Source organism: Cladophialophora immunda (genome assembly GCF_000835495.1).
Source record: "Cladophialophora immunda strain CBS 83496 unplaced genomic scaffold supercont1.9, whole genome shotgun sequence".
Taxonomy (NCBI): domain Eukaryota; kingdom Fungi; phylum Ascomycota; class Eurotiomycetes; order Chaetothyriales; family Herpotrichiellaceae; genus Cladophialophora; species Cladophialophora immunda.
The window spans coordinates 180741-194725 of record NW_015622549.1 but is presented as its reverse complement, the minus strand read 5'-3'; the positions used below and the strand labels follow the sequence as shown (position 1 = coordinate 194725).

The 13985-nt window shown below is 52.8% G+C and overlaps 4 protein-coding genes across 6 annotated transcripts; 1 reads left to right on the top strand and 3 right to left on the bottom strand.

The window, feature by feature from the left end:
* Nucleotides 1-661: 661 nt before the first annotated feature.
* PV07_12496 (uncharacterized protein) lies at nucleotides 662-2562 on the bottom strand (the record flags this gene model as incomplete). The annotated part of the gene is made up of 2 exons (XM_016400027.1): nucleotides 662-2115; nucleotides 2174-2562. 2 exons carry the CDS (start codon nucleotides 2560-2562, stop codon nucleotides 702-704), a joined length of 1803 nt encoding a protein of 600 aa, XP_016242395.1. The 3' UTR covers nucleotides 662-701.
* A 2595-nt stretch (nucleotides 2563-5157) lies between these two features.
* On the bottom strand, nucleotides 5158-9069 carry PV07_12495 (uncharacterized protein). Its single transcript, XM_016400026.1, has 2 exons — nucleotides 8804-9069; nucleotides 5158-8752 (listed from the first exon to the last, which is right to left on the bottom strand). Exon 2 carries the CDS (start codon nucleotides 8527-8529, stop codon nucleotides 5878-5880), a length of 2652 nt encoding a protein of 883 aa, XP_016242394.1. The 5' UTR covers nucleotides 8530-8752; nucleotides 8804-9069; the 3' UTR covers nucleotides 5158-5877.
* Nucleotides 9070-10938: 1869 nt separating this feature from the next.
* Nucleotides 10939-12936, top strand: PV07_12494 (uncharacterized protein). The gene has a single exon (XM_016400025.1). The coding sequence runs from the start codon at nucleotides 11170-11172 to the stop codon at nucleotides 12376-12378; it is 1209 nt and encodes a 402-aa protein (XP_016242393.1). The 5' UTR covers nucleotides 10939-11169; the 3' UTR covers nucleotides 12379-12936.
* Nucleotides 12329-13832, bottom strand: PV07_12493. 3 transcript variants are annotated; one of them, XM_016400022.1, is made up of 4 exons: nucleotides 13704-13832; nucleotides 13480-13551; nucleotides 13138-13334; nucleotides 12329-12907 (listed from the first exon to the last, which is right to left on the bottom strand). In XM_016400022.1, the coding sequence occupies exons 1-4, from the start codon at nucleotides 13719-13721 to the stop codon at nucleotides 12781-12783; spliced, it is 414 nt and encodes a 137-aa protein (XP_016242390.1). In that variant the 5' UTR covers nucleotides 13722-13832; the 3' UTR covers nucleotides 12329-12780. The 3 variants fall into 3 exon arrangements, with proteins under 3 accessions (XP_016242390.1, XP_016242391.1, XP_016242392.1); XM_016400023.1 differs by having other exon boundaries at nucleotides 13480-13832; XM_016400024.1 differs by having other exon boundaries at nucleotides 12329-13334.
* Between the last annotated feature and the right edge of the window lie 153 nt (nucleotides 13833-13985).

Below are 13985 nucleotides of genomic sequence, written 5' to 3'. Positions count from 1 at the left end.
CCTGTTGGGGTGCCTGGCCGAAGCCTATTCGTATCCGACTACGACGTGCGGAGCAATAATGTCGCGTTCCGGCACGGATTCTGACTTAGAGGCGTTCAGCCATAATCCGGCAGATGGTAGCGTCGCGGCAATGCCTTGTCAGACAGCCGCAAAAACCAATTATCTGAATCAACGGTTCCTCTCGAAGCATTTCAGGGTGGGTATGCCCCCAAACGAATAGATGGTGATACCATTGTCTCAGCCCGAGGTCAAGCCCCGGCCATCCCTACGCGGAAGCAGGTCAGACGGCCCTTTGGCCCCTCATTCAGTGGCACGGACTTTCACGAGAAAAGCCGTTGTCTACACCGTCTCCACGGTCTCCCTTATCGGGACCCACCTCGGTCTATTCTGCCCAGGCTGTCGGTCCACACTGGGCCCGGGGTGGGATTTTTCTTTGTATCTAATTTATCTTAGTTGTTAGAGTCTATTGTAAGGGGCCCCGTTTGACGGGGGCCCTTTTACAACTTCGTTTAACGCGTAAGGGTCTGGTCCCTACCCATGCCCAGCTTTCTGGGCCGGGCATAGGTAGGGGGTCTTTTCGCGGGGGTTGCCCCCTACGGGTTCTTTGGCGATTGAATGTGTTGGTTCTATCTAGTCTATGTTGTCTACGGTCTACTGCTCGCACGGGGTCTCTCTTGGTGCCTTAAGCACCTCACACCTTCCTATAAGATCCTATCCACCGACTGGCCCCAGACTTTGGTGAACCCCGCCCGGTTCTTTGCGCGAAAGTCGCTCCTTACGGGGTTGAAGATCAACGCCCGGTCCATCATGATTCTTGTTTGGATGGCCCCACGGTACACTTGAACTGCCCCCCGTGCCGTGAAGTTCTCTTCTCGGAATTGGTTATTGAGGTAGAGCTTCCAAATCTGCCACACCGCCTCCGAGTAGAGTGTGTGCCATCTCGCCTTGTCGTGTCGATTCGTCAACCCCGGCGGGCCGATCGCCATAAACCCCAACAATTCCTCTCGGGTTGTCGGGATTGGGGCATTGTATGGTCCTCGCCGCCGAGATCGTGTTGCCGAGAGGTGAATCTCCCGCATTTCCTGCCAGACCGCCTTGGCAATGTCGCACTCTATCCACAGGTGAGTGATGGTCTGTTCGTGGCCGTCCAGTGGGCATGTGTCCACGCCCTCTTCCCCTGTCCATAACAATTTGGCACCCGTGAGTACCTTGTCGAGTAGCAGCCGGTAGAGGAGGTCGTTTGTTTTCGGCAAACGGTTCCTCTTGAGCACCGCATTCCATATCTCTGATGCCCGTACGGCTCTCCGCAGGGCCCTCGACATTGTCAGGACAATCCCCTCGATTCTGTCGTCCAGGGTGCAGTCTCCCCGTTCGTGTCTGATGAGTGCCTTGTACACCCATGGGTAGTACAGCGCGTCGAGTTTGCGCCCGACTTCTGTACCGTCTGCCCGAGCCGAACTCATTTGACAGTGTTGGAATGCTTTCCTCGTCCGTGTCCAGTTTTGTCGTTCGTGGATCGGGGCAGTTTCCACAAGTTGGGTCCACGCCCGTGGCAGGCCGCCGATGAGTGTGCGCAGCGTTCGTGCAATGCGGCGCCTCTCCTGCCCTTGTAGTCCCTCTGGCATCTTGGGCTCCATTGTCACGGGGTCCAAGATGTCCCCGACCCGGTCTATGTCTCCGAAGGCCCCATCCGCTATTTCTTTCCAGGTGTCTGTGGACCAGGTTGCCGTCCCCCGAGTCTGGAGGTTGCCCCCCTCGAATAGTCTCGGGAAGTACCAAAAGGTCGTATTCAGTACTTCGTTCGCCGTTCTCGGCATGACGAACGAGATTGGCGCCTGGTCGAACCTGCCGGGGTACTCTAAGCATTCCCACCATGTGTCCCAGATGTGACGGAGGCTCGGCGTGCGGGCCACGTTCTGCTTCTGCACGTTCAGCACCCGTTTCCATGGTGTCGTCACTTTGGTCAGGTTAACGCCTTCGGACCTTGTGTCCCTGGCCATTAAGTGAGTCGCCAGTTGTACCCATGGCAGGTTCGGTTGTCTTTCCATCCGCGCGACCCATTGGATCGCCGAGGCGCGGACGATTTGTCTGACGTCTTGTAAGTTCAGGCCGCCCCTGTTAACCGGCAGTGTCCCCTCTCGAGGACCCCAGGCCGGGCTGTCTGCCGCCCCACGCGAGTTTTTGTTGTAGTTGCTCAAACTTTTTCTGGATGCCTCTGTTGAGGCTCAGGTAGAAGATGCCGTACCGCGGTACGGACATGAGCATGGTCTGGGCGACCCGTACTCGGGCTCGTTGGGACATTCGTAGTCCCAGCCACCGTGTCACCTTCGCCTCAAGGTCTTCGATCATGTCTGCCCAGAATGTCTTGATGTCGTCGGCGATTTCCACTCCGACCGGGATGCCTAGGTATTTATAAATCTGGCCCCGTCGCAAGACTTCCATCCCCTCCGGCAGTCCCTCGAGATCCGTATCCCCAATGACCAGCGCTTTGGACTTGTTCCAGTTCACCTGTGTACCTGAAGCCCGCTTCCACGTGGCGAGACTTTGAGTTCTGTCTAACATATGTACCGGAACTCATCTTTCGTAGGGTCGCCGTCTTCTAATGGATGTGATTCTACTGATGTAGCCAGACGAAGGATGAGGTCAATACCTGATTGTGGTGTTTCAGCTGATAGTGCAATATGCATGACTTCAGTGCTCAGGAATAGTGGAAATCGATTGCTGATTTTTGTGCAAGCCTGTCCGTGGCCTGTGGTGAGCGTGTTGTAGTGGCAGATAACCCAGTTCAAGTTGAAGATCGATCGGGCGGCGAGCCGACTCGAGGATTTTTCATTGCAGAGGCTCCGAGAGCCAAAGTTTCGACTGCCTGCCATAGGCTGACAGAAATAGAAAGAATTGGCTGTTGAGAGGGTGACGTGAGTTTGTCCAGGAGTATCACCTTGGGAGAAACTTCATAACTCGCAATAGCTCTCGTTCGTTCTTCCTTCGATTGATGTAGGTATTGACAGCACTCTCTTGACCAAGGACTCCATGAAACTTTGTATTTTGTCCATGTTACTGCCTGGCATATCCACAAGGAAGGAAGTTCGCGTTTTCGACCCTTGCTAAAGTTCAACATCTCCTTGGGCTTGTTTCTCTTGATCGAGCGCTTTCACTTTCCGGCTTCCGTTGGTAAATCGTCACCTGTAGTAGGCTCTTTGCAAATGCTGTCAGGCAATTGGCGGACAGATATTGACATTGTCCTCGTGTGCTATTTGAGGGCTTGACTGCAGCTCTCTTAGGGAATCCCATAGCTAACGAACAATCGTGGATGGCAGGGCGTGCACTCGTAATTCCATATATATATATATTCTAGGATCTTCGTTCTTCTGGGCCTGGAGAAATTGAGCTGTGGCTTCGTCTTTGGCGGGCCGTTCGACTAACTGAACTGTCGGCAGTGTATTCTCCGCGAATCTTTGATTATATGAATCAGATCCGAGAAGCGCGTCTCTTAGTATTGTGACGAGAAGATGTGAACCGCTTGTCAGTGGCGTCCAAAACGCTATGAACGCGTGAGTTGGAAGGGATTTCGCCGCGGCTTCTTATACGAACAGGATGACCGCGAGGGCTCTCAATGTCCTGTCTGCCGTCAATGTCTTTATGGGTCAAGTATTGCGACCGAATTGACACAGATACACCGGCTTGTGAGGACTGATAATCTTCAAGGTCAATCAGTACCATTTGGGCTGGTTGATGTCGAGATTGCGACAACATTTGAGTTAGTTTGAGCTCGCCCTCTGATGTTCCCGTGGCGGCTCTGCGGCAACTGGATCGATGAGGCTGCAGAGTAGGGGGTTGAGGGATGTGGGGAAGACCGCTTTGTGATCCAGGCCAGAAATGAACGATATGGTGATAATGCAAAAGGCCATAAAACATTCTCAGAAGGGCATTTGCGGAGGAAATTTTCGTGTAGTCCAATGACGTACAGATCTGAAGAGGCGATTCACGACTCCAGGGATGTGCGTTCCGAAATGCTGGGCCGTCGAGCTTTTGACTTGAGATGAGCTTGCTCGTACTCATTTTCGATCATTTGCTTCCTGGTTATGTCGGTCTCTCTGTTCGAGTTCGCCAATTGGTAAGCTTCTCGTAGATATGGAGCCGCTGAACCCAGACAGGCTTGAACTTCGTTGTTGACTATCCACTTGCTTTGGCGGCTCTTAGGTAACGCGGTCTCTGGCATCCGACAATTCACGCCTCTAATGGAATGCCTTGCACTTCAGAGTGTTCTCCAACGCGGCCGGCGTTTGGTCAAGCGGAGTGGTCTGATGATCATCCCCGTGCCATGTCAGATTCCCGAATCACCAATGTCCTTCGCTGACTACACAGGATTTTCTTCCTGCCCTCACTTCTGCTGAGTCTGAGATATTCACAACTTTTGGAACTTGGTCGGTTGCCACCTTGATCGACGCAGCAGCCGGAGAGAAATTTGGTCATATCGAGTGGCTTTCGAGTGGCAGAGTCGTTGTCAACCAAAGGATGTCGTTGTTTTTGGTTGTGTCGTTTCAACGATGATCTATTTGTACTGGTGGACATCAGATGAACTGGCGGCAGCCTGGGTGGATCGTCATTGGGGTTTGGCAGGTTGCAGTGTCGGAAAGTATGGAGAAACGTGAGTGTGTCGACACTGGGATTGTGGCTACCTTGATCGAGACAGTGACTAGTTCACCAGCCGTTCCTGGGGAGGGCCAACAGAGAATGGAGTTTGACAAGTAGGTTGACATATTCTTTGGCAATATTGAGCATCCCCAAACCGGTATCGTTTGAGCATGGCAGAATGAAGGGGCTGCCCTGAAAATGTCTCTCATGATTGTCGATATGTATATTCCAGAACCAAGATGAATGTGTGTGCCGTCAAAAGCCAATGCAGGTATCCCTACAGAGACAGGGCAGGGCCACGGTGCAAGCACTGGAACGGATACCTCTGCAGCGTGGTTGATGCTCCTCTTGATGGAAGGACGTTTAATTTAAGCCTCTGTAAACATGCCCTGTCGCAGACCAGCCTGTGTATTCAACGTCTTGGCACCGAGATTGGCATTTGATCTCGCATATGATGTGGGATAACCGCATTCAGCACAGTATTGATGGACTGGTCGAACCAGATCAGAAAATAGAGCATTTGGGCTTCGGGTTTTGCAGCTATAGAGAGGAGGAAAACTGGAACGGGACATTGTGCATATCTGAAGAGCCACGGATCAAGCAGAGTAAGAGAGGATTAGGAAAGTATTTTGCAGTGGGGATTTCAACGGTCTTTTCTTGCTTTCCTCGATAACACTATATTCAATCAAAATACTCTTTGATTGAGGACAAGTGCTATCGGGTTGTACTTCGCCCAAACTACACAGAGGACGGGGTCTGTCACAGGATTTCGTCGAAGAGAACTCTTGCCTCTTCCATGTCATTCGAGACGAGGCACCCACCCTTCCGAAGCTCATTCCATCAATGCCAGCTTAATCAAACTTATCCGCATCTCTCTGCCCATCCATATGAACATAATCAAATTTTCATGTTCAGTACTGTAGAAAGAGAAAGCTTTATCAGACAGCACGCCAGCCCTGTTGTTGAAAAATCGTTGCGTAGCTTCCGCAATGTTTAGCAAGAAAAGTGAGAGGCTCAACATGCCTGGTTTCATATGGTTTTGCGTGGAGTGACAAGAGTGTTTTCATGATTGACTTGAGGTGAGAAAAGGTACGGCGGTCGCTTGACCTCCTTCCGTGAAATTTCGTAAAGCTGCGCAATCAGCAAGAGTAGTTCCAACAAGGCCAAGTCACATAATTCATCAGCGCTTCCAACGCCTAGGCGCTGTTCATAAAGCCATAAATGGATAGATTCCACGTTCAATCATTTCTCTGCCTTCTCTTTCGATCGCCAGAAAAGCATGAGCTTGCTCAGTCTGTTCGATTTCTTTCTGATCTGGTCGTCCACAGCGTTATTGTCTGGAATGCTTTCAAACTTGAGTTTGCTGCCGTGAGACGATCCCGGAATGAACCGGTTGAGACTGGCCAAGCTCGAACGTTTCCACGCCTGCTGACTGTTCGATCTGGAAGTAGATGGGTCGATCATGGATGCCGAACGTTGCTCGACAGAAGATCTTGTACCTGCACTACTGGAGAATCTCGGCACGGCACCGGTAGAAATGCTGTCACTTAGTGACGGAAGATCGTCGTTGGATGCGCGAAGAATCAGGTCAGGGCTTGGCTCCCCTAGCAGTCGAGACGGCCGGGAGAGAGCTTCGAAGGAAATATGATCAGCATCGGGAGAAGACATCATCGAAGCTGAAGTTGTGCGTCCGTCTGTAGACGAAGCGTAATGGGACTGGGGTGCCGGATATGCGAAAGCCATTGGTGAAGACATTGGTCGCTTTCGAGGTTCGAAATCCTGAAATACCGGCGCCTCGATCGTTGAGTTGGAGGATCTCGCATCGACCCGGGCAAGGTCATCATCCGAGTCGACAATAATGACCCCGTCGCTTGAGCTGTCACGAATGAATAAACCGAGGCCGTCTGCAACTTTGGCATTGGGAGATCCCGACGGGAGCGAGGCAGAAAATTCTTCCTGACTCCGACCGTCCACAGGGGTGGTTTGTGCGGCATTTTCTTCCGCCAGAAAATTGTCTTCCTCTTCTTCGTCGAAGACATCTTCAGAAAGCGAAGCGTTACTGCCAATGTGATGCAAGCCGAAGATGTTGCGATTGACTGCAGGCATGATTGGTGCTGATTCAGTCCTCCTATGGATCGTACCAAAAGCATCCATTGGTCCTCTGCGTTCACTGCTGTGAAGTTTTGCCAACTTTGAAGCTTGTTTGGCATTGCTTTCTTGACCGAACTTCTCTTCGCTTCCAAAAGGTCCCAGAGCGGCGTCCAGATCGATGGTTGGACTGGTAATCTGTTCTTCGTGGTGACTTGACCTCCAATCTTCCAATGTTGCAAAAGTCTCTGCACCAGGTCGAACCCTAGTCGCGACGGGCGAGGGATTGCGAATCACGATCGTGTCGTCTGCATCAAAGATCTCGTTTAGCTGGTCACTGGGAGTCCTTGTGAGCGGTGGTGGTGCTGGACGATCTTGTGGTTTGGGCTTGTTGGATCGCTTCTCTGATTTTCTGGAGAAGATTCCTGAGGTCCAGGTATGATATTTTCGCTTCTTCGAGATGGATTCTCCTGAAGAAGTTCGAGGTCTGAGTTCGTTCCTTGAGCCATGCAAAGTGGAGGTGGGAGACACAAAAACATCCATGGGATCCCCCCGCTCACCTTTGGGAGTGGTTGAAGGTGAGCTAGTGGCGGAGTGATTGAACCAAAAGTATTTCTTCTTGTTAGGAGGACTGCATGAGCTCAACGTTCCAGGTGACCCAGAAGCGGATAGAGGACGTTTCGGCAGATTGATCAGAGACAGATTCTTTGTCTTATCGGATGCCATTCCTGGGGACAGCGTAGAAAGTGCGTCTGCCGTTTGTGGTCTCTCTGGCGAAGTCGTCGTATCGTGTGACGCGCTAACAACGAACGTTGGGCGCGGTACGGGACTGGCGATGGAATTGATGCTGCCAGACAAGGAATGCCCTCCCCGAACAGTTGAGTTACTACCTTCGGTCTCGGAGGATATCATGGACAACGGTCTGGGTATGACATCGACATGATCGGAAAAGCCCACGCGAGGTCGGATTCCAGGGACACTACCCCTGCGGCGAGGAGATGATGGCGGTGTCTTGACCACGCTTGACATTGACTGTCGGATATGCGGACTAGCACGAGAGAATGCAAATGCCTGTGCACTGTCTGATGGAGTGGTTGGTGTCGAACCCGCGCGCGCCTTCGCCACAGCATTTGCCTTGATCAGCTCAGACGTGTCGATGTCAGAGATTGAAACAGCTTGCGAACGGCGATGGGCGTGACCTCTTGCTCCAGATATTGGCGGGTGAGGGCGATACTCTGGCTTTTCAGGGCTTGTGCTGACCAACTGGGGTCCATCAGTCCCACCTCCACCCACAAATTCACTTCCGCCTCTTCGATGACCACCACGAGAAGGTTGTTGGGCATCAACAAAGCTCGCTTTCGTTGGACTGGGAGAGGTCTGCGAAGGTGTCGCGGTCGGAGCAAAGGTGAATGCGGGCAAAGGAGCCGGTTTGGCAGAACGAACAGCACGCTGCTTGTTGAGGGCCATCTCTTGAAGAACGGGATGAGTCGGGCTTGGACCTCTCTCGGGTGGTAGACTGGCGCCTGGGTTGAACTTGAAGTCAGGTAGCGGAGGAGGCCTCGCAGAGCGACGGCCGACCTCAGCAGTCATGCCGGTGGCACGCTGGGTGGGCGAATCCATTCCATCTAAATCTGTAGCATTCTCATCCGCACCAGGATTGAAGGAGAAGATCGGTAGAGGAGAAAGAGCATTTGGGTTTCGAGAAGGTCGTCTTCGGTGGGCTTGAGGCGATCGCGGAGGAGAACCGGGCGTTGAGTCGAAGGGTGACAATGCTGGTACCGGAGCAGGTAAGGAGATGGAAGTCATAGCTCAATCTTGACAGGGCAACCACCCAACAATACTAAGATGCGCGGTCTGGCCAGCAGGAAGGTGCAAGGTAGGGAAAGTCAAAGGCGTCCGGACACCTGCGGAGGTTGTGGATGTAGATGCTGCTTGGCTGCAAAGGAAAGACTGCCACCATCAGAGAGTTGGGGAGGCGATTAACGCTGCAAGAGTATGCGTGTGAAATGAATGACTTGTACAAAGGTATCTGAGAGAGTGAGAAGTTCAGCGTCGAGTTGTGTGCAGTCGTGGGTAGTACCTGAAAACCAAGTCTCGAGCACAACTTCGAAGGGTCGCAGTTGAATTGAAATTGGAGATCGATCGACGGAAGGGATGGGAAATTGGTGCTGCTGTTCAAATGAAGGAGTGGACGGCTACCTGGAAGAAAGATCGGTGAGAGATCTTCCTTCGAACAGGAGCCACGAGGCTGATGAGGCCCTTTGAGAGAGCGGGAGGGCAGAGTGTGAGGGAGGAAGAGAGTGTGATGAGGTACGGGTGCGAAAAGAGGACGGGAGATGGGAGATGGGAAGTGGTGGAATTGAAGGGGATGGAGGTGAGTTACGTGTGGCCAGCTGCGCACATTGGACTGTGCGCGGTGGTCCACCGGGAAACTGGGTCGCTAGGCCAGTCAGGTCAAGTGCCCTGGCTGGCTGCTGGAGGACAATTGGGCTTAGGCGTAGATTTGGGGCCTGGTCAAGCGAGCTTTTGGTGGCTTCAGTGGCCGTAGCGGCCGGTTACCAGTCCCTTTCCAGCCTGGGTCCTTGCTTGCTTACGGCTATGGTGGACGAACTCCTCTGCCAACAGACTGACTAGGTGGTAACAAGGAAAATGAGGTTTGATGCAGCTACATTAAGGACCCAAGACTGGAAATGTCGTAACACGATCGCAAACAGTCTGACGCATCTATTATTCTGGTGGAGAAAATCTCTACAAGGGCTTCCATACGAGTATGGAGGTGGCGGCTGAGCTCGTCTATCTGATGGTGCCGCAAAGCCCCCTGCGCCCTTCATCCTCGAAGTCCCCAGATGCACAGAGGGAGCGAAACACGACGCACACCCACATACCCAACTTCACAATCACCTTGGCCGCCTGCCCGAAATAGTAATGCTGAGGTGTGTGCTCGATCGCCTGTCCTAGATGTCGACCGCTTCATGAGTTGGCAGGCAAGACTTGAACGAGCCCATGAAAGGAGAAATCCCCTGCCCGTACGGCCCGTCAAATGAGCCCAATCTTTACGAGATTGCCGGCCCTTGCGCTGCTATTCCAGCCTCGGACCTTGCTGTCTCGTCCTGGGTAACTTGTCGTTCTACCTGCATGTTGACTGAGTGTTGCGATGCATAGGACTTGTGTCTGCCGCAAACTGCCAGCTGTCAGCTTGTTCCGGAGTTGGATCCTCCATCCCTTCGCTTCTTGGGGGAAGCTGAAAGATCTTCTTGGATCGGCGCAAAACCAGAGCAGAGTGGCCCCTGCTTCTCACGCTACGAGTACTAGTACCACGCACCTGTTCCTGAGCGGAGTCCAAGCTCCTGCGCTTATGCAGGAACTCTCAACCCCGGATCCAAGTCACTGGCCAACAAGGGAACAAAGGCTTCCCATCTGGACAGGTCCATCGATGCGCCATCGTCGTCTCCCACTGGCCAAGTCATCCCGTACCTCAATGTCTTCTTCGCCGGGTACAGCCGTCGAATCGGCTCGACCGGCTCACGATCCTGCACCGTTCACAGAAAGTCTCTGGGTGTCGGAAAAGCTCGCAAAGGATGCAAATCCCCAAGGACGCACACTGAAACTCGCTTGATGCCGTCTCCTCGACAACATTCAGGATCTCGGTTGCTGGTGGATAACAGATAAGGCATCACTTCATCAATGAAACCCCACACAGATGCCCTCGTGCTTCACCGACTTCAGAATGTGTGTGGGAACTCTGGGGCTAGCCCAAGCTGACCGCCAAAGCTGAAATCCTGACAACCAATGAATCCCAAAAATGGTCCTGAACCACATCTTCCTTGGAGCTAACGCGAACCACTCGGCAAACGCCTGGTAGAAGAGTGTGGTTTGTATGTGCGGTCGGTAGGCCCAGCTACCTTAGGCACGGAAGCATCCTGCAAGGGCATGTACTGTGTGATGAGAAAGGGGACAAAGCAGGAGGACCAAAATTCTCTTGCATGCATCTCCTGCGGGCCCGAAAACCGCGTTCGGACCTTCGAGTGCGTTATTATTCGCGCGGCGCACTCTGGGTCAAATAATTCGTCGTTCATCCTGCTTAACCTCCAAGCAACAAAATCGCCTCGTGCCTAACCCGATCCGTACTTCCAAATACAGCCCCCCTTCCCGATGACACCCAAAAAGTTGGCGCTATCGAGGCAGGCTTTTTTCTTTTTCTTTACGTGAATCCAGAATACCCAACATCGGAGAGGAGCCAGTCCCCTCGCCGCATGCCAGCATATCTGGCAGGTCTTGGGGACACAAGAGGGCCATTCAATCTCGGATTTTTCTCCGAAGGCCAGCCTGAATTGTGCGACGGGTGCATGATTTCTGCGGCAGCACAGCATTTCTCGAAAACCCTGCCGAGTATCAGTGGCCCCTTGCCCTCCCAGCATCCATATCTCTGGTGCACGAACCGATACAATGGCGCCTGCAAGGAAACACAAAGACGCAGAAAGTCGGACACGTCAGACTTCGCAACCACGCGGTCGCGGCGGGGCGAGTAGCAGCACTGGTATAACAGTGCAACAACGTCCTGAACCCTGTGGCTTGATTTTACCGGTCGAATTGCAACAGCTGATTCTGGACGCTTTTCGTCGGGCATTTCCATTCAACCACGACCAAGTCGAGTTGGACGCCACCATCCAGGAGGTCAAAGGCCACCTGTTCCGGCGTGACTTTGTTCGTGCATTCGCCAAGCCAGAGTACCTTGAGGCATATGCACTCAGGTGGAGTGCCAGCCGTGCCCTAGGGTACACGAGCATTTTCCTGCACGACGATTTGCAAAGAGTATGGGATGGGCTCGCCGAAACTGCGACCACGGCTCCGGACACGAACGCGAGTCTGTCGTCGACAGGAGCACATCTTTCACGTGCGACCGGCGCTTGTAGCGTAGTTTGCATTGGAGGTGGCGGAGGCGCAGAGGTGGCTGCATGTGCGGCCACAGCACGAACACGCCAACTAACATCAGGCAGACTGGTTGTTCATGTTGTCGATATTGCAGACTGGTCAGCTTGCCTTTCGAAAATAGAGGCCGCACTGTGCACGCCGCCGCCGTTGTCAACTTATGCAGCTGAGAGCGCCAAAGCGGCGAATAAACCCTTCACAACAAGTGATGACTTCTCCGTCCGATTCTCTCAGCATGACATCCTCGCCATCGATGAGGCTGATTTGCAGAACAACACCGTGGCTGAGGCAGATCTCTGTACAATCATGTTCACGTTAAACGAGCTCTTCACGGCCTCCATCGCACGCACGACAGCATTTCTTCTGGCGCTTACAGATGCCATGTCGCCAGGCTCGTGGCTCCTGGTGGTGGATAGCCCGGGGAGCTACTCTGAAGTGAAAGTGGGATCTGGATCCAGTGCTATCCAGGGACGAGGAGAAGAGGACGGGAACGCGAACAACAAGACAAGGCGGTACCCAATGAAATGGTTGCTGGATCACACGCTTTTGGAAGTTGCTGGCAAGGAAGAAGACTGCAACCGCAAGTGGAGGATGTATGTCTCTGAAGACTCCAGGTGGTTCAGGTTGAGTCAGCTGCAGCCGCTGAAGTACCCCGTGGAGCTGGAGAATATGAGGTATCAGATTCATCTCTATCAGCGAATACAGCCGGGGAAAGGAACTGGCTAATACCTATCGCTGGCCAAGCACAAGGAACGGGGCTTGCAGTTTCTATTTTGCTGACATTGGGCTATGGCGGGAAGTTTTCTATCACTGTATGAAACAAGGAGAAGTATCATTGGTGACTTGCCGAGACGATGCTTGACATGATGACGCCCAAATGGAAGCCATTGACCTCTCTTTATCGTCTCGGGGAGCGAGGCAAGGCAGAAGTGCAGGCTCAATATCAGAGCCCTTCTGATTCGACTTCAGGGGCATATTGAGACATCACCGCCCATGCTCCTGGTCTGAGGTGTCGATCAATGATGCATACACTCTCTGGCCTGTCATGACTCCTTCCACCTCAGATGTTGGGAATTTTGACAGCATGACGATACCTTGTGCGGCTCGCTGTGCATCAGGTCATCTGATTTAATCCTCATCCTCATCACCCTCGTCGTTAACGACGTTGAAGAAACGCAACTCGTAGACGCCCTTGGATGTCGAGACCACGCGGAGCCAATCCCGGAGTTGTTGCTTCTTGAGGAATTTCTTGGTCCTAATTGAGCGTCACGCAATTCTCGTTAGCGTTGACCGTTCCAAATGCATGGGTGTCTGTAGGGGTGCAAGGAGCACCACACAATATCCATTTCCCTTCAGCGCACAGCATCGCATGCTTCGAGGCCATGGATTTGTCGAGCACTCCTTTGTTCTGCATGATCATATGAACAGAGGGGAAGATGCCGGGGTGGATTGTGTTGGGCAAGACTCGTTTTTTCTTTTCCTTACAGGTACTTCAAATAGCGGCCGGAGAAAGGGATGTGGGTGATGACCTCGATCTTGCCGTCGCCGACTTGGCTGATCGCAACATTGTCGCCCAAGTTGCCAGTGCGGCCTTCGACCTTGATGCGTTCGTGCAGGAACTTTTCGAAAGCGGAGAGGTCGAAGATCTTGTCGGACACGGGCTGGGAGCAGTTGATCGTGTACTATTCCGGTCATGGACATCAGCAAGGCGTTCCCATATCATCGTTTGACACGGGGACAACGTTGGTCGCATAAAATCTGACAATGCATGCGCATGCGCGCATGCATGACTGTGTGGATGTGGGTGTTGGTGTTCATGTTGCGTACCTTGTTCGTGACCTTTCCACCCTTCGCGCCAGCTTTGCCCTTCATCGCGGCCTTCTGAGCGGTACCACGAGCCTATATTCCAAAACACCTTCCCCCAAAACAGGGGGAAGAGAAAAACCTTAGCCTACTGCACCCCATCGAGGACATGAGGACCAGCAAAGCGATTCGGTTGGATCGGTCGAATTGACTGACCGCGCGTGCAGCCCGGCGGTATGGAGACTTACTTTCACGGATGGTGCCATTTCTTTATTCCTCTTTGGTGCAGTCGGAGGTCGCAAAGAGATCAATATCCTGCGCCTTTGGAAGTGATGCAGCGGTTGATGTGAGAGGAAATTTGGGTGCGGTGCTCCTTCAGAAACACAGGCCACAAAGAGAAATTTCGGGTTTGTGGATTGAAAATTCGCATTACCTTCCCTTCCCGGATGCAGATCTTGGCATACCACCTCCTTCGATCGCTTCAAGCAGCCCCCACTGGGGTTCGCCTACCCTGGAGGCAGAAATAAATT